The sequence below is a fragment of the Thermothielavioides terrestris genome, chromosome 3, assembly GCF_000226115.1.
Source record: "Thermothielavioides terrestris NRRL 8126 chromosome 3, complete sequence".
In the NCBI taxonomy this organism is placed as follows: Eukaryota; Fungi; Ascomycota; class Sordariomycetes; order Sordariales; family Chaetomiaceae; genus Thermothielavioides; species Thermothielavioides terrestris.
The window spans coordinates 2,948,682-2,966,602 of NC_016459.1; the positions used below are offsets into that span (position 1 = coordinate 2,948,682).

The 17,921-nt window shown below is 60.5% G+C and overlaps 7 protein-coding genes across 7 annotated transcripts; 4 read left to right on the forward strand and 3 right to left on the reverse strand.

The window, feature by feature from the left end:
* Nucleotides 1-209: 209 nt before the first annotated feature.
* Nucleotides 210-6,548, reverse strand: THITE_2078970 (uncharacterized protein; the record flags this gene model as incomplete). The annotated part of the gene is made up of 8 exons (XM_003654374.1): nucleotides 5,923-6,548; nucleotides 5,010-5,710; nucleotides 4,632-4,887; nucleotides 3,218-4,298; nucleotides 1,294-3,160; nucleotides 1,073-1,194; nucleotides 470-988; nucleotides 210-352 (listed from the first exon to the last, which is right to left on the reverse strand). The coding sequence occupies exons 1-8, from the start codon at nucleotides 5,923-5,925 to the stop codon at nucleotides 210-212; spliced, it is 4,692 nt and encodes a 1,563-aa protein (XP_003654422.1). The 5' UTR covers nucleotides 5,926-6,548.
* Nucleotides 6,549-6,902: 354 nt separating this feature from the next.
* On the forward strand, nucleotides 6,903-7,637 carry THITE_2117448 (uncharacterized protein). The gene has a single exon (XM_003654375.1). The coding sequence runs from the start codon at nucleotides 7,230-7,232 to the stop codon at nucleotides 7,482-7,484; it is 255 nt and encodes an 84-aa protein (XP_003654423.1). The 5' UTR covers nucleotides 6,903-7,229; the 3' UTR covers nucleotides 7,485-7,637.
* On the reverse strand, nucleotides 7,638-8,992 carry THITE_2117449 (uncharacterized protein). Its single transcript, XM_003654376.1, has one exon. It carries the CDS (start codon nucleotides 8,776-8,778, stop codon nucleotides 7,792-7,794), a length of 987 nt encoding a protein of 328 aa, XP_003654424.1. The 5' UTR covers nucleotides 8,779-8,992; the 3' UTR covers nucleotides 7,638-7,791.
* Nucleotides 8,993-9,520: 528 nt separating this feature from the next.
* THITE_2117452 (uncharacterized protein) lies at nucleotides 9,521-11,683 on the forward strand. The gene is made up of 3 exons (XM_003654377.1): nucleotides 9,521-9,833; nucleotides 9,965-11,392; nucleotides 11,456-11,683. Exons 1-3 carry the CDS (start codon nucleotides 9,743-9,745, stop codon nucleotides 11,521-11,523), a joined length of 1,587 nt encoding a protein of 528 aa, XP_003654425.1. The 5' UTR covers nucleotides 9,521-9,742; the 3' UTR covers nucleotides 11,524-11,683.
* A 901-nt stretch (nucleotides 11,684-12,584) lies between these two features.
* Nucleotides 12,585-14,523, forward strand: THITE_2117453 (uncharacterized protein). Its single transcript, XM_003654378.1, has 3 exons — nucleotides 12,585-12,789; nucleotides 12,846-14,228; nucleotides 14,292-14,523. The coding sequence occupies exons 1-3, from the start codon at nucleotides 12,730-12,732 to the stop codon at nucleotides 14,421-14,423; spliced, it is 1,575 nt and encodes a 524-aa protein (XP_003654426.1). The 5' UTR covers nucleotides 12,585-12,729; the 3' UTR covers nucleotides 14,424-14,523.
* Nucleotides 14,524-14,597: 74 nt separating this feature from the next.
* Nucleotides 14,598-15,852, reverse strand: THITE_2117456 (uncharacterized protein). Its single transcript, XM_003654379.1, has 3 exons — nucleotides 15,235-15,852; nucleotides 15,052-15,097; nucleotides 14,598-14,941 (listed from the first exon to the last, which is right to left on the reverse strand). Exons 1-3 carry the CDS (start codon nucleotides 15,660-15,662, stop codon nucleotides 14,732-14,734), a joined length of 684 nt encoding a protein of 227 aa, XP_003654427.1. The 5' UTR covers nucleotides 15,663-15,852; the 3' UTR covers nucleotides 14,598-14,731.
* A 604-nt stretch (nucleotides 15,853-16,456) lies between these two features.
* On the forward strand, nucleotides 16,457-17,508 carry THITE_2129883 (uncharacterized protein; the record flags this gene model as incomplete). Its single annotated transcript, XM_003654380.1, has 4 exons — nucleotides 16,457-16,561; nucleotides 16,608-16,781; nucleotides 16,846-17,385; nucleotides 17,494-17,508. The coding sequence occupies 4 exons, from the start codon at nucleotides 16,457-16,459 to the stop codon at nucleotides 17,506-17,508; spliced, it is 834 nt and encodes a 277-aa protein (XP_003654428.1).
* Between the last annotated feature and the right edge of the window lie 413 nt (nucleotides 17,509-17,921).

Here is a 17,921-nt window from a genome sequence, read left to right on the forward strand (position 1 = left end):
ACAGCCAGGAACTTACATCATTACGAAGGTTCTGGCAGACTTCACCATAACCACATATTTACTCGTACACAAATAGAGACAGATCTCTCCGTTCAGAATGTCAACTTAGTACTTGTTGTTACCCCCGAAACCTGGCCCCAAACTCCACCCTGACCGCCACGAAACAGAACACACTTACACAAACTCTCGCGTTATTACAAGAATATATCTCAATCCTCCAAAATCCCCAGCCCAGTTGTACCCATCCCAGGCAGACTCCCGCTTCTGAACCTGCCGCCACTGCGCGAGCCGGCGCTGGAACCCAACCTGGGTGACCCGAACTCCACCACCGTCCCATCCCCTATCCTGATCCCTGCACCCCCGATACTGCCACTGCCGTGTCCGCTGCCCCCGGACGCAGACCGCGCCATGGGCTCCCCGCCGCCATGGCCCGCTCCACCGCCTGCCGCCGCCGCCGTGACACCTTCACCACTTCGCACAGAGCGCTCGTCGCCTAGAGGGGCGGTCCACTCCGCCAGCGGATGTTGCTGCTGCTGCTGCTGGTAGGGGTGATGGCGGTGTTGCTGCTGGCTGCGCTGGGACTGTTGGTTCACGTTATACCCCATCCCCGTGGCCGTCCCCGTCCCAACCCCAGCGGCAGTCCCGCGGCCCCACGAGGAAGGCAACGACGGCGCGGACCCGTCCCCAGATATCGAACCCGGCCCGGACCCGGACGCTGACCCGCCCGACACCGCAGAGACGGAACCCAAGCGTGGCGAACCATTACCCCTACCACCATCGCCGCCGCCACCGCCGCCACCGGAGGGAGAGGCAGACTGCGCGCGCCGCCCGCGCCCTCCGCTCAGACCGCGGAGCACGCGCGCCCCGCGGCTGCGCGGCCGCCAGCGGGCGAAGGGGCTGGCGCCGCTGCTGGCGCTCGCGCTGCTGCTGGCGCCCGCGCCGGCGGCGGGCGGGAACGACGACGCGGTCGCCCCCGCCCCGACGAGACCTGCGAGGTCTTGCTCTTGCCCGCGTCCATGTTCACGCTCATAGTCATGGTCGTGGTGCTGATCATGGTGCTGATCATAGTCACGATGCTGCCCCGACCGCCGGTAACTGTAACTGGTCTCGACATCGGCAAAGAACGGCGGGTCCAGCCGCGGGGACGGCTCCGTCTCGGTGTACGAGGCCGGCGGTCTCGTACGCGGGAACGGGCTGCCGCCGCCAGCGGGATAAAGGCGGGCGGCCGGGGTGGGGATGGGCAGGGTCGCGTGCTTCGGTGCCGTGGTGGCGTCGTCGGTGGGCGAGGGGGACGGCGAGCGCGGCGCCAGCGGGCTGTGGATGCTGATGCTGGGTGCTGAGCGGTGCGAGCCGTCGCGTGACATGGGCTGGGACGAGTAGTCTGCGGCGGGCCCGTCGTGGAGCAGGAGCGGGGCCGGGCGGATGTCGGCGGCGCCGGCGGCGTGCGGGGGGAGGGGGTGGTGGTGGCTGCTTGGAGGGAGGGCTGGGTAGGAGAGGGAGAGAGGGTCCGGGGTGCTGGCCCATTCGACGCCCGACGAGGTGATGGGCGTGCCGTCGGGGCGATAGACGACCGTGTTCCACCGCCGGACGACGAGGGGGAGGCCCGGCGTCGGCATTAACTCCTCGGTCGGGATGGCAGAGAAGGACGGCGGCGGGAATGGGGAGGTGTTGTTGGCCGGGCTGGAGTTGGCAGAGCGGGTGCCGCGGAAGATTGGCGCGGGAGGAACGACGAGCTCCCCGTCGGGAGGCAGCTGCGGTTGAAGTGTCGGCGACGCGGTCGGTTTGCCGGGAGGCAGCACCGTCTTCCTCAGCTTCTTGATAATTGCCTCTGTCCAGCTCTTGGGCGATGACCAGATCTGCGCGAGGCCGCTGGAGAATGCTTCGGGCGGGACCTCGGCCACCTCGGTGTCGGGTGCTTTTTGCGTCTGCGGAAGCGCCCAGCTGTTCTTCCCCAGCGGCATCTTGGGCCGGCTCGATGTCTGCGAGCCAGAGCTGCCCCTCGAGTGGCGAGACGGCGGCGTGGCGAGCTTAATCTTGTTCCGCTCCATCGCAGCCTCGCTCTGCGCAGTCAGGCGAGCTCTTAGAGGCGATCTGGAAGAGTCCCTCCTGGTCGAGATAAAGCCCATCACGGCCTCGTCGTTGAGTCCGACCTGCGGATCGCTGATAGTCTTGTCTCTCCACGACCCCACGCGGTGGTGATACCGCCGTGACTCCTGCCGCGCGATAACCCTGTGGTGAGGGATGGCTTCTTGCCAGTCATTGTAAGGGGTTGCCTGGACGCGGTCGTTGCCTGGGAGATCTGATGGCAGCCGGACGGCATCGGCGAACTCTGTTGCGCGCGTGTGAATCTGGGTCCCGAGAATGGACGGGACTACCGTTTCCTGATCATCGTTCTCGCTGGTCTCTGGCCCCGTCGGCATCACAGTGGTGCTGGGGTACGGAAGTTCCGCCTGACCCTCCTGCTGTAGCAACTCGGCCACGGCGACCGGGGACTGAACTAATTCGCTGCTATCCTCCCCTTCGAATGGCCCCATCCCGCTCAGTTGGCTGCTGTGGGACTCAAGAGTTGGCGCATCGGACTGCGAGGAGGCGCTGACCCGGTCAAACACCGAGGCCGGATGCTCCTCCACGCTACGATCCACGATGTTCTTCTGGATCGTATGCGATAGGTCGTCAATCTGACCCTGGATCTTGCCCAGCCTCTCTTCCAGCTGCGACCTGGCCCGGGCGAGACTCGGGTACCGTTTCTCAAACCGATTTATGTTCTGCAGCAGCTTCTGGCCGTGAATGCACAATCGGCGGTAGTCGTCCGGCAGCCCGACCCGCGGGTCCTCCTGGATGCGCCGATCTGCCTCGTCGTAGGAGCGAGACCAGACAGCAACGGCTCTCTCCAGCCAGAAGTGGATCTGATGCTCCTCGTGAATAGAGTCGATGAAGAAGGCCTGCACGACGCTGTGGACGTGCAAGAGATCGAGGTTCTCGACCTGCCGGTCGAAGCTGCGCTTGGAGCTGCGCGAACTGGTGGGCGAGATGTCGTCGCCCTCGGTGCGCTCGACCAGGGCGAAAGCGATGAGGACTTTGAGGGTGTTGTTGAGGCTGGCTTTTCGGTGCATGGCGTCGCAGGTCTTGACTGGGGTGATCTTGTCGAGGGCCGAGAGGCCTGCATAACTAGGTTAGCAACACAATTCGAGAAGGAAAGGAAAGGCGCGAGACAAACCAAGTGTGAGCATCTCGACAGGAAGATGCTGGTCAAAGAAGGCCAGCAGCGACATCAGGTTGAGCGCCGGATACTCGCCCCTATTCGCGAGCTGCTCCCGCACCGCCTTGTACGCCGGCAGATCACCCGCCTTCGGCCGGCTCCGATACGACTTGAGGTACCGAGCCAGGGGCTCCCGCGTCGCCTTCATATGCTGCGCAGCAACGTGGATCATCAACGGCAGCCTCCCCATCAGCTGCACAAGCTCCGCCGCCATGGCCCGGTCGTCAGCACTCCACGGCTGCTTCTTCTCCAGCTCCAGCAGCAGCAGATCCTGCGCCTGCTGCGCCGTCAGCAGGCCGAGCTCCATCACCTGCGGGTTGTCAAACCGCGGATCGCCCGTGACGGCCCTCTCCGTCGACGTGTAAATCAAGCTCGAGTTCTTCGCGTCCGGGATGAACTCCCTCAGGCCGGGAATATCGAACTGGACGCCGTCCAGCACCAGCAGCCACTCGGACCGGGCACTCAGCCAGGCCCTGACCATGTGCACGATCTTCCTCGGATCCCTCAGCTCCTTTTCCTCCTCTCCACCCTCCCGGACGACCCCCGCATCGCCGGATGCGCTGCTCCGCAAGAGCACCTCGGTCCGCGCGATGCGCCAGAACCAGTACTCGAGCTCGGGACGCGACTTGGCGCGCAGCCAGTACACGCCGCCCGGGTAGTCGGCGCGGTGCCGGAAGACGTACTCGCGCGCGAGGTGCGTCTTGCCGCCGCCCGGCAGGCAGCGCACCAGCACCGCCGACGTGCCGTCGGCGCGCCGCCGCCGGTCCATCAGCATCTCGTGCAGCCCGCGCAGCTCGTCCTCGCGCCCGACGAAGTACGAGTTGGGCCGGAAGGTCTCCGGGTGGATGAAGAGCGGCTCCGGGGGTGGTGGTTGGGTGTCGCCCGGCGTGGTGGTGGTGGTCTCGAGTGGAGGAAGGGCGGGAGGTGGTTGGGGTGTTGGAGTCGGAGTCGCAGTCGATGTTGATGTTAATGTCGATGCCGAGTCTGCTTGCGCGGTGGTGTTAGTGGGGAGGAGCGGAGCCGAGGCAGGTCGTAAGGGCTCGGTGAGAGCCGGTTGCGGTGGAGGCAAAACGGTTCCATTACTGCTGCTCTGAGCTACTTCTAAAGCAAGACAAAAACACAAATCAGCGAGTGCCCCGGAGAAAAGGGTCTGAGCTGCGCTCGGGCGTGTTATGACACGGCTCTTGTTCAACCTCTGCCACACGCTGTGCTGCTGCCCCTTGGACAGCCCACGCTTGGTACCACCCATCTTCAGCGGGCAAAAGCAACCTACCAATCGTTTGCTGAGGCGCGGCGGAAGAAGGCGCCGAGCCCTGCTGCAAGGACGTCAATACCACTCCTCCAACCGTTCCAGGTTTGCTCCGACAAAGACACTTACGTAGAGCCGGGCGCGCTCGAAGTTTTCCAGGTTCGCCCGCACCCGTCTTTGAGCATCCTCCACCTGCCAGCGGACCGGGATGACGTTCGGCGCATCGGCGATCCATTCGCGGATCGCTGTCGAGACGGTCCGGTAGCCCGGCGCCTGGTCGCTGTCGAACTTGCACATATCGGAGTGCGTGGCCTCGATGCCGTAGTACGTGACACCGGGCAGTTGAGGGCTTGCCGACGCCGCGTCCACGACCAGGATCCTGGGAAAGGTTAGCACTTGTGCCGCCGTTGCCTGACCCCTCGTCACTCGTTGCTCCGGTGCCACGTCGGACCTCGTCATACGGGGATAATAAAAATGTCCTATTTGAGGGCGGGCGCTTACTTGGTTCCCTTGACATCCGTCTTGTGGTTCTCGTGCGCCATGTGGATCCTGAATTTCTGGTAGATATCCAGGAAGTGGCTGTTGATCTGCTCCAGCGTCTCGCTGTCCTTCCTGAGCGACTTGAGCAGCACCGACTCGGACTCGAAGATCTTCCTCGGCACGACCACATCCGCCATCCGCTGGATCATGCCGCTCCACGCGGCCGCGTTCGCGCCACCGTGCGGCGTGCCCAGGAAGATGATGCCGTACGTCGACACGACGATGGAGCGGAGGTCTTCTTGGCGCGGGTCCCGGACGTCGTCCGAGTACAGCAGCGCTCGCTTGGTCACGATGCCGCCGAGACTGTGCGCAACCCAGATGATGGGGCGGCGCTCAGTGCCCTCGCTCTTGCGGTAGTGTGTGAGCGTGGTAACGAGAGTCTGGGCATGATGATGAATGAAGTTGTCGCTTGGATGCTTTGCCGGTCGCTCCCAGAAGGCCCCATACACGTCGGCGTTGTACCCGTACACCAGCACGTCGGCATGCTGGTCCTTGAGTGAAGCGGGCAGGAGATCGGTCGGCCAGTACACCCCGTTTGACGCTGTCCATGTCTTGTCGGGGGCGCCGTTGAGGCCGTGGACGAGGACGATGTCGGCCTTGGCTTCGGGGTGGCGGTAGACCGCCGTAAGCTCGAACCGGACAGGGTGCTTGTTGATGGTGGCCTGGCCGTGTGTTAGTCCACCGCACGTCCCGGCCGGCAGAGCTTCCCGGGAGCCGTCCGCGAGAGTCCCGAAATAGAGACGGTACGGGCCGCACTTGCACCCGCCAGGCCAACAGAGAAAAAGAGGGAGAGAGACTGAAAGCTAGTTCTCCCGTCCTGCAAGCGGAAAGCGGGATACCATCATGAATCTCGGTGAGACGATATGGAACGTACCATGCTTTACTACGCGCTGATGGCCCAGGAGATTAGATGAGACGCTCCACTAAACCATCCATGGCGTGTTTGCACCCGATGCGCCGTGGGACAGCTGGGGAGTAGAGGCCAGAACGATGCGTGTGATCGTTCTCTTATACCGGGCACAGACTTGGAGAGGTTGCCTGAGTGCTTCGCCACCGGGCCGATCAACAAGGCTGCAGGCACAGGAATATCTGTTCTGAAGCTAGCACACAGCAGAGCGTGCGACATGAGAGGTTTATTCTCTAGCCGCCCATCTCATCGGCGTTGGCGTGAGAGACAGTGCCCGCTGATTTTCCATCATCGGACCTTGACAAGCAGCCGCACCCGTAATCGCCTCCTGGGCGGCAAACCCGGCTGCAGACGAGGAAATGAGGAAAAACGTGGGGAAGTTCCTTGTCACGCGGCCGGGCTGGGAGAGTGACCAACCGTGGCAGCTGCTCGACGGCAGCCCTCCATCAGCAGGTTGGAAGCGAGTTGGGGTAGCATGTCTCAGCCCGGACCGGGCACAGGCAGGCTGTCCAGTAAAGCAGCAAATGAATGCTAGTTACCTACCAAGTAGGCACCGTGAAACAGGCTGGCACACTGCGCACTGCGGAGGCCCTCCTCTCAAGCACTTGGAATGCGCCTCCTGCAATCCTCCCCCCCGCCCTCCGTCGTTTGGGCTGCCGCAGCGCGTAGACGGGGCGGGACGCAGCTGCAAGGCGAGGACGCGCTGCGTCTTCGCTTCGTACGAATAGGAGGGTGGCATGTGGCTTGAACACCCAGGATTCCATAACAGGTTCGGTGTGTGTCAAGCTGTCCGCGCCTCCTGATCAGCCACTCAGCGGCTGTCCCGGGTTTGTTCCGGCCCGATGAATGGGCCTGGCAGGGGTGCCCAGCAAGTGCCGCCGCTAACGCCTTCAAGCAACCGACGGGGGACGGGATAGCGGAATGCGGGAATCTGCTGTGGTACCGTGCCGCGTTACGAGGTAGACCGCATGTGACGACAGGTCTCTCGGTCGAAGGTTGATAGAAAACGGCATCAACTGTTGAAGACCACAGTACGGGATACTTTCCACCTGAGTAGGGAACCCCGAGCCTGCGAAGTGCAATTTTGGGAGCCCGTTGCCGACCGAAAAATAAGCCACGAATCACCAATTCAACTCACACCATTACCGCCTCCAGGCCCGACGGCGATGACTCAATGCTTCTCAATATTGTTTGTTGATCCTTCCTTGGCCGCCGCGAAGGTGGCATGCGCAACACATCTCGACCGAAATTCCCAACTGTTTCGGCCGGCCATCATGGATGCGCCTAGGCAGCGCTATGTCGTTCAAGGCGCAGGGGCGAAGCGCGGCCGTATGATCGATCTGGCTGGCCTTTCTGGTCGTCCTCTTGACCATGCACAGATCGGAAGCTCATCTGCGCCGCGTAGTCCGTGGCCTAAGGACGGAATAGGTACCGTGAACTCGAGCCGCAAGTCTCAAAAGACGGCAGCGCCGGCGTGTTGTGACAAGCCGCACAGGTCGTGTTCAACTCTGATTCAGGGGGTCGTGTGAGGCAGTACCAGCGTCCCAGCGTCCGACGTTGTGGCCAGCCAAGGCTGGGACCGTGGTGCAGGGCGAATCTGGGTGACGGTGCAACCACGACCAAGGGAAATACGCGGTGTGTGAGACCACACCAATGCCGCGGCCTGCTTCGGCATAACGCTCTGCCAACATACACTCCGGATATGGAGATGGAGGCAGTGTGCGCGGAAACCGGATGCAGGTTGCCGTTGTCGACGACAGCAAGGATCCCCCCCTACGCGAGCTTTTCGCGCGGAGGACGACCGGCCCAGCATGTCTTTGGCGCGCTTGGCTGCTCTCACTCCTTAGGTGCCAGCATGATCACGTATTCTCTCGTGCTGGAGCCGAACTGAATCAAGTCCTTGTTTCGCAGTTCCAGATATCGGCTTTCCGGCACCCTTTCGCCGTTCAGCATCGTGCCGTTTGCGCTCTCCAGATCGATAAGGTACGGTTTGACGCGGCCGATCTTGTCGCCAAATTCGTTGCGCTTCTCCGTGTACCGGAACTGTATCACGGCGTGTTGCTTGCTGATACTGGGATGCTCGGCGGGGAGATCGACAACGGCCAATTCCCTCCCAATCAGCCAGCAACTGCGTGTGCCGAGCTCGATTGTGTCGATGATGTCTGGGCCCTTGAAGACAAAGAGCTTCCAGACATCGCGCGGGGGCGGTTTCCGGGCTTCCGGCGGTTCATGGTATTTCAGCGTAATAGTGGTGCCGTCGGCCTGCGTAATTGAGTTGGATGCTGCGGCCAACAATCCAGTGTTCCCAAAGTTTGGCTTCTCTTTGGGCTTCTCGAGCTCCTCGCCCTTGCTGAGAGCGAATGAATCACTCTGGGACGGCAACGGGCCGGATCGTTTAATGAGACTTCGCCCGTTGTCGGCCTTGACAACCTCGTTCTCCCCATGACGCGGCGTCGCACGCGAGGATCTGCGGTCGGGGCTTCGTCGGCTCCGTCGATGTCTGCTATCGGCGTCGTAGTCTCGCCGTTGCCTCCCTTCATCTCTCTCCTCGCTTCTGTGCCTGCGGCTATCACGATCCCGCTCGCCGTCCCTCTCTCTTCTCCTCTCCCTGTCCCTCGATCGCGACCGCCGATCTGCCGAGCCAGGGGTTCTTGAACGCCGTCGGTATTCCATTTCCCGGGATCGAGCTCGACGGCGGCTGCGTCTGTCAGCTTCCTTATCCCATGATCCGCCATCCCGCTCGGCCCGGTCGTCCTCGGACCCGTTTGCATATTTCCTGCGACTCCGCCGGTCATCGCCGCTCTCTAAACTGTGACCGTTCATGGCTGGCGGCGGAGCTCGCAACTCCGGTTCTTTCTCCCCAGCGTGCCTTCTTTCAGTCAACTAAGTCCGTGGGAATGAATGCTCAGCGAGGCGGCCGGTGCTCGGTTTCCGTCTCTTCCGGTGTACGGATACTCTCAATTGTTGCGACAGCGCGTGACCGTGGCGCGATTTGCGATGGCGATGCGCGGGATTGAGCCTCGTTATCGGGGGTCGGCAATTTGTTCAGGCCGCTCTTGCTCAATTCTTCGTTGGAGCTTGGCAAGCGGCCCTTGTGGCCCTGTGGGGCGAGCCGAACGTCTGCCTGCGACACCGACCGTGCGGCCAGGCTTGGTTGAGGCGCTTCGCTGAATGAGTGATTGACTCCGCTGCGCCCACTCATGGTTGGTGGCCGCCTGCAACCCTGCGTTTCCAACTTGGGGCCCGGTTTCCCGTTTCCCGTCATCCAACCGCCCCTCGCATTCTTCATCACCTCAGGTCAACCCTTCGAGCTCGTCTTCTGTGTCTGATCAGTCCTACCTGACTTTACCGGCACTTGGAACGAGTCTCTACCATCTGCACCACCTGGCCCTTAACACCTTTACGGATCGAGGACCTGTCAAACCGACTGCTCTTCGCCCAAGCCAACGCTCACGTCGCTGCCTGAGCATTCCTCGGTTTGGACTAGACGAATTAAGCCACGCCCTGCCTTTCGGCTTCTGGGCGCTGCATTCGCCGTCGATTCATCCCCTGCTTTTGTCTCTTCCTTCGGGTGCGTTGCATCCCCTCACCACCTGGTCAGGTGGCGCTGGGACCCAGCTCCAGCCGATACAGATAAGCCGGCACCATTCCCCCAACAACTCGCAAGCGGAAAGCCGCTGAGGCGACGATATCCTCTGCTGCCACCGCCCCGAACAAGAGGATCCTCGCCTCAGCTGGCCCTGCCACAGCGCCTCCCACCCCTCTGACGACGGCTTCCAACGGCGCCATGGATTCGGACGACGACTTCATGTCGACTGTCTCCAGCGAGGACGACATGCTGCCCGATGACAGCGACAACGACATGTCTGGCGATGATGGTCAGTGTTTTTCTGCTGTCAACTCTCTAACTAGATCGCGTTGGTTTATTTGTGTCCGAGAGGACCCGAATTGCGCCGTCGTTGCCCCTGTCGGCTCCGTTTCGGCCATCTGCTAACGGCCTGGCCCCTAGACTTCGCCTTCGACGACGAACCAGACGTGTACATTGACTCGCAAAAGGAGACGGGGCACAAGAAGAAGGCCGCATACGACATTAGCTTCAAAGTCTATGAGCCAGGTGACATAACGAAGCAACAAGATGACCTGATAAACGAGGTCAACATGATCCTGGACATCTCGAAAGAAGAAGCAGCCATCCTTCTGCGGCACTTCAGGTGGAATAAGGAGAGGCTGATCGAGGACTACATGGATCGGCCGGTCCAGGTTCTTGATGCCGCCGGCCTTGCCCAGACAGCGGCTGGCCCCCCCAGGATGCAAGTTGTCCCCGGCTTCGTGTGTGACATCTGCTGCGAGGATGAGCCCGGGCTGCAGACGTTCGCTCTCAAGTGCGGCCACAGGTATTGCGTCGACTGCTACCGTCACTATCTCTCGCAGAAGATTCTCGGAGAGGGGGAGGCAGCACGTATCCAATGCCCCGCCGAGGGTTGCAACCTCATCATTGACGCCCGGTCGCTGGATCTCCTCGTCACGCAGGACCTCACCGAACGCTATCACGAGCTGCTCCACAGGACATATGTGGAAGATAAAGAGACGCTGAAGTGGTGCCCGGCCCCGGATTGCGAAAACGCGATCGAGTGCGCGGTCAAGAAAAAGGACCTTGACAGGGTGGTTCCCACGGTTTCCTGCCTCTGCGGTCATCGGTTTTGCTTCGGTTGCGCCTTGAACGACCACCAGCCGGCACCGTGTGAGCTGGTGAAGAAGTGGCTCAAGAAGTGTGCTGACGACTCCGAGACTGCTAACTGGATCTCCGCGAACACGAAGGAATGCCCGAAGTGCAACAGCACGATCGAGAAGAACGGCGGTTGCAACCACATGACTTGCCGCAAGTGCAAGCACGAGTTCTGCTGGATGTGCATGGGCCTCTGGTCCGAGCACGGCACGAGCTGGTACAACTGCAACCGATACGAAGAGAAGAGCGGCGTCGAGGCTCGAGATGCCCAGGCTCGCTCGCGCGTGTCGTTGGAGCGATACCTGCACTACTACAACCGCTATGCCAACCACGAGCAGTCGGCCCGCCTGGACAAGGACATCTACACCAAGACGGAGAGGAAGATGGTGCAGCTGCAAAAGGAGTCCGGCATGTCGTGGATCGAGGTGCAGTACCTCAATTCGGCCTCCCAGGCGCTCCAGACGTGCCGGCAGACCTTGATGTGGACATACGCGTTTGCCTTCTACCTCGCCCGCAACAATCTGACCGAGATCTTCGAGGACAACCAAAAGGACCTGGAGATGGCGGTCGAGGCCTTGTCTGAGATGTTCGAGCGACCTATAACGGAGCTCGCCGACTCTAAGCTCAAGGTGGAGATCATGGACAAGACGTCGTACTGCAATAAGCGACGGGTGATCCTCCTGGAGGATACTGCCCAAAACCTCGCTGAAGGTAGGGAGCTGTTGACAGCCTGAAAAACCCTTTTCGCGTGAACATATTGCTGACGCGTATCAGGACGCTGGACCTTCAACGTCGAGATGACCGGCTCGGGGGCTAACGGCGGACCCAGCTCTCGGCGCTAGGAGAGGTTGCTCGCTCTTGCGCGGTTCCAGCTGTAAGCACGCAGCCGCGAGCTGTTTACGGTCGAGCAACGATTGAGGCTGTTACCCGCGACAAATACAGATTTGATTGACCTTTTGGCCTGGGGTGGTGCGGTGCATTCGGGGTTCGCTAGAGCCCACTACACAGCGATGACGACCAAGCAGACACGCGGGTGTCCGGGCATCAATCACGGTAGATTGGGCGCATGGTGCATGTATATATACCGGCTGGTTTCGAAGCGCGACATGAGCAGTGCGGCGTGAGGCAGGAGCTGGACTTCCGGACACATGTTTCAAGGTAGTTAACGGGATAACGGTGACTCTCGTCTGTTGCAACGCAGGCGGGCTGCATCCCTTCTCAAATTGATCATCTGACGAGGAGCTCCGGTGACGGCCGTGATGCACTTGCCAGGAAGTTGCGTTGGTTCGACACCAAGGCGCATCGGCCCCACGTGGAGCGCCCCGGACTCTATACGACTCTTATCCGGGGTTTGGGGTCCTGCTCGGCTCCACTCACTTCGCCTGTCGAGTTCCTGCTTGGCATGCTGCCTCTCCGAACGGATCTTCTTTAGCATTCACTCACGGAAGAATGCTTACGCGAAGAAGTAATCGGGAGAAGCTTCCCTATACACTAAAGACCTGAACCAAAAACTTGAAAGCTCGCAACTGAGAGCGTCAGAGTCCTCCAATTAATATGTATACCTGCCTCCTACTTGCAGCCCGCTGAGACGCCACGGCTTTACCCCGCGGCGCTTGCCCGCTGATTTCCGAAGGGCGGCTCTCGGCAGCAGGCAGGATGGGTCAATTCTCACCCGCTGCCGAGCAGCTTTTCCGAGGGCGGAGACACATGCCGGGGGCGCAGGACCCACGGCACTGCCGTCGGCCATTAACGGGATAGCTGCACCCCGTCCCCGGCTTCGCTGCAAGCAGGAGGGAAAGCGCCATGGCCCTGCATTTAGCACCCACGATGACTTCTTTTGAGCTCAAGCTTATTTCTGTTTACTCTTCTTTCCCTTCTTGATCTTTTGCTTTTTCGTGCATTGAGGTATTGAGCGATACCCTCTCCTTGCTTTCGTGGCTCTCTCTGCGCCTGCTATCAACTGCCGGATCCCCGGATCCTGCTCTTTCTATTCGCAGAGCTTCGGCCTTGTTTAACCGAGCCCCCCCGCTGTAGCTTCACAATTCAAGATGCCGTCGACAGCGTTGTGCATAAGGACGCTGCGGGCATACGCCAAGTATGGCCAGAATGTCGGTGATCTTAGAGACCCGGATGTATGTGAGCTGCTGACAGCGAGCCCATACAGCATGCGGCCCTGCTTGCGCGCTCCTTCTCGGCGACGGCGCGCCGCCGCGAGATCAACAAGGTGTACCCCTCCGCCGCCGAAGCACTGAAGGATATGAAGCCGAACACGACGCTCCTCTGCGGCGGCTTCGGGCTCTGCGGCGTGCCGGACACGCTGATTGACGAGGTCCTCAAAAAGCCCGAGATCACGGGGCTGACGGCCGTGTCCAACAATGCCGGCACCGACAACAGCGGCCTCGGCAAGCTGCTGCGCACCAAGCAGATCAAGAAGATGATCGCCTCGTACATTGGCGAGAATAAGACCTTCGAGACCATGTACCTAACCGGCCAGGTCGAGCTGGAGCTGACGCCCCAGGGGACGCTGGCCGAGCGCTGCGCCGCCGGCGGCAAGGGCATTCCGGCCTTCTACACACCCGCTGCCTTCGGCACGGTCGTCCAGACCGGCGAGCTGCCGCTGCGGAACAAGCCCGACGGCACGCCAGACCAGTTCTCGTACCCCAAGGACGTCAAGGTGTTTAACGGCAAGAGCTACCTGCTGGAGCACGCGATCGTGGGCGACTACGCCTTCGTCAAGGCGTACAAGGCCGACCGGCTGGGCAACTGCCAGTTCCGGCTGGCGGCCAACAACTTCAACGGCGCGATGGGCCGCAACGCCAAGATGACCATCGTCGAGGCCGAGCACATCGTCGAGCCGGGCGAGATCCCGCCCGAGGCGGTCCACCTGCCGGGCATCTACGTCAAGCGCGTCATCCAGAGCACCGCGCCCAAGAACATCGAGAAGTACACGTGGAGCGTGGACCCCAGCGAGAGCGCCGCCGAGGACCCCAAGGCGGCCGCCGCCCTCGGCACGGGCGACACCAAGGCCAAGCGCGAGCGCATCGTCAGGCGCGCGGCCAAGGAATTCAAGAACGGCATGTACGCCAACCTGGGCATCGGCATGCCCATGCTCGCGCCGGGCTTCGTTGGCGACGACGTCGAGGTGATGCTGCAGAGCGAGAACGGCATCCTCGGGCTGGGGCCGTACCCGCGCAAGGGCGAGGAGGACGCCGACCTGATCAACGCGGGCAAGGAGACGGTGACGCTCAAGCCGGGCGCGTCCGTGTTCGGGTCCGAGGAGAGCTTCGGCATGATCCGCAGCGGCCGCATCAACCTGACCATCCTCGGCGCCATGCAGGTCAGCGCCACCGGCGACCTGGCCAACTGGATGCTGCCGGGCAAGGTCAAGGGCTTCGGCGGCGCCATGGACCTGGTCAGCAACCCCAGCGCCACCAAGGTGGTCGTCACCATGGAGCACACGGACAAGAAGGGCAACCCCAAGATTGTCAAGCAGTGCGCTTTCCCGCTGACGGGCAAGGCGTGCGTGTCGAGGATCATCACTGAGCTGGTGAGTTTTCTTCTGTTGCCTATGTGTCTTTTGTGAGATGATACTGACGGAGGCGGCGAACAGGGTGTCTTTGATGTCGACTTCGCCCACGGGCTGACGCTGATTGAGATTGCCGACGGTGTGACTGTGGAGGAGATCAAGGCCAAGACTGAGGCACCGTTCCGTGTCGCCGACGACTTGAAGCCAATGCTTTGATAAAGTCTACAAAGTATTTTTGATGCCAGAGGGCGAAACATCGGGAGATGGCTGGGGTTAATTCCAAAACAATGTACATAGGATATATATCTTGGGCAACGGTTTATGCTGCGAATACCACGACGCCGGTTTGATTATGTTATATAAGTCTTCCAGCCAACTCCCTCCCTTTCGCAGAAGAGCTCGTATTTTCTTCCCTTCATGTGACCGAGTCTGCAAAGGCTAAGCAACGTAGTATCTTGCACCTTGCTATGCTACGGAATATACGTGGCCCAATGAATTTATAACATTCAGAGGAGTGACCCCCCTCAAGCGGAAGACACGGGCCCGAGCACGCTCTCAGCCAGCGAGACGCTCGTGCCCGTGTTGTCGGGCTCGACCGCAACCGACTTGACCTTGCCCTGCTCGACGACAATGGCGTAGCGCTTGGACCGGTCGCCGCCAAAGATGGCCGACCCGTCGAAGGCCATGTCCAGCATCTTGGTGAACTTGCCCGTGGGATCGGCAAAGAAGCGGATCTGCAACCGGGGCGTAAGCAAACACTGCCATCCATCCGACATATGTGCAAAAGGCGTTCTCTGGGTGAGGCAAAGTTGTTAAGAGGAATAAGAGCTGGGAGAAAACTTACCCCCAGCGTCCCAGCCGGATCGAGCGTCTGACCCCACGCCTTCATGCTAAACGCCCAGCCTTCGTCAGCATTATTCCACTCAACCCAAAGAAAAGAAAAGAAAGGCAACCCCATCACTCAACCCCAGAGACAGGCAAACAGCCAGACAACAACACAGACAGCTACCCAGGTAGGCAAACTCACACAAAGACATCATTCACCGACACCACCCCGACCAGGTCGAACTCGCGCGTGCGCGGGTGCCGCGCGTAGCCGGGGACGTGGGTGGCCGAGCACGCGGGCGAGAAGGCGGCCGGCACGCCGATCAGCAGCATCCTGTTGACCCGGGCCGCCTCCGCGGCCAGGTTGACCCGCTGGCCGGGGGTGTTCTCCATCAGCGCGTCCGTGTCCGGCAGCGGGTCGCCCGGCCGGATCAGGGCGCGCGGGCTGGCGTGGAAGGAGCGGGATTTGCAGGAAGAGGAGGAGGAAGAGGAGGAGGAGGAGGATGGGGAGAAGAAAGAAAGAGCAGGGCGCGGAAGCAGCAGGGCGCTCGGTGTCCCGGCTGGCGCTGCCCTGCCGCTGCTCCTGCTGGCGGCCTGGGTGAGGGCGCGGAGGGCGGAGGGACGGAACATTTTTTGGTGAGGCGGGAGGGAGATACGAGAGTTTAGTTGAGGTGGTGGTGCGTATGTGTGTATGTGTGTGTGTGTTGGGAGTGGAAATTTGATTGGCGGTGGAAAGTGGATGTTGCGGGATGAGGCTCAATCTTGACCTTACTTTGGCACAAGATCTCGGTTGCTCGTCGGCGATAAGTGAGCATTTGGCGTTGACCAGGTGACATCATGTTGGTATGTTAGGGTTAGGGTTGGCTACCTGCCTCTCTTCCGAGGCCTCCACTCCAGTCTTGAGGACCACATCCAAACTACCGAACCTCCCACTGTAGGTCCATGACTACTTCAAACCTCCAGCGGAAAATGGCAACACACCTTCTTCGCTTACTCTATGTCCGGCTGACGCACTCAGTCGCAAATGTTTCGTCTATCAAAGGTAGCTAGTTGTCGGTAGGTACTGCGGAAATGTGCAGTTCTGGTTCCAACCCACCAAGCCGGAGTTCGCCTGCGAAGGTAACGGATACTCATCTCGACCCTCAACTCGGTTGCGCAATTATGCGCCTACCTGCCTGGTAGGCTTTGAAGATCTTCCATTATGACCTGAGTCACCGACAACCTGAACTTTTTGGATGTAATTCACAACGATCAACTGACGGTGCGGTTACGGATCATCATTCGTGGTTGAGCGACATGGTAACTTATTCAGGATGGTGGAGGTGGCGAACAACCAGGACAGAGCTCTTAACGCGACCCGGGTAGCAGCATTAGTTCGACAGAGGGATGCTGCCCTCCACCGGGGGGATGCTGCCGTCCGCAAGATGGCTGCTGCCGTCCGCAAGATGGCTGCTGCCGTCCGCCAGAGGGATGCTGTCGTCAAGGAAAGCAACGCCGTCATCCAGGAGCGTGACGCTCTCCGGAAGGCCGTCGCTACTCGAAGAAAAACTACAACAGCTCGATGCGTCCCAACAGTGGCTCAAGGAGGACCACCAGAGGCGGGTTGAAGAGGTCGATCGCGTTTTCCATGAAGCCGAAGCTCTGCATAAGAGTGACGAACTCAAGATCAAGAATCTGGGCAATCAGTTGGCCATGACAAAGACCACAACCCTCGCTCTGGAAAAGCAGCTCCATGATCCTCAGCAGCAAGTCACGGACCAGGCTGCGGAGATCGCTGATCTTCGACAAGCTCAGCAACTAGGTACTTGAGTAGGAGAATTTGGACCTCGAGGGACATGCTGCAACGCTTTCTGCTGAGCTCCGCCTCGCGAGGCAGGCCCTCCGCGAGGCAGAACAACTGGCAGCCATCTTCTTGTCCATTGTCCTTCATCTTCGTGCCGTGCTCTGGTTCATCGCCGAGGTAGCCCGGTTGGTTTGCGCCAGCGCCAACCCCCAGGTTCACGCACTCCGCGCGGCGCTGGCTCAGCGCACCCGCCAGATGGAGCAGCGCCGGCAGGAGAGAGACCAAGCCGCCGTCGAGGTCATCGAGCTGCTTGAGCAACGCGCCGACGCGCGGGGAGCGAGGAACATCCTTGCATGGCAGCTTCAGGAGGCCCGGGGAAGGTATCACGATCTCGATGCCCTCTTCCTCTCGGTCTTGGATCGAGCCGAACACGAGAACAGCAGCAGCCTGCCGCCGACTCCCCCCTCCAGCGATGGCCCCAGCATCAGCACGGTGGCCAGCCCAAGCGATCCCTTTGCGTCTCAGGGAACCACACTGCACTCAGGCGCGTCACACGACAGACCGCTGAAGGTACGGAAACGGGGAGGTAGGAAAGGTGCTCGACGACCCAAGGTATGGCGAAAGAAGCATGCTCGTAGAGACGTGTAAGTGCCGTTCCCTTTTACCTTTTGGCAACAGCACATGACTCCGTAGATTGTGATTCTCATTTCGAGCAGGTTTCTGGACATCCCGGCTCGACAGGGTGTGGACGGTGGCCATCCCTTCCTTCTCTCGTTCTCTCCCTTTTTGATGAAAAAAGAAAAAATAAAAGAAAATCAAAATCCTTGCCCTTCCGCCTTTTCCTTTCGTCAGTAACGAGTCATGACCTAGCTCCCTGTTGGACAAGTTTGCAGGAAGGTCCTTTCGGCACGTCATTACTAACAGAATTCTGACTGTAACAGCGGTGGTGGTAAGAACGGGAGTTGTTTGAGACTGTAGTTTTCAGGCGGAGGCAGGGAGTATGACTGGTAGCACCTCACGTATGACATATCTGTAACTAAAAGTCGCTTTGATGCTGAAAATGCGCATCTAATGAATCCGTGTGCGTCTCAAATCCTAGTCCGGTC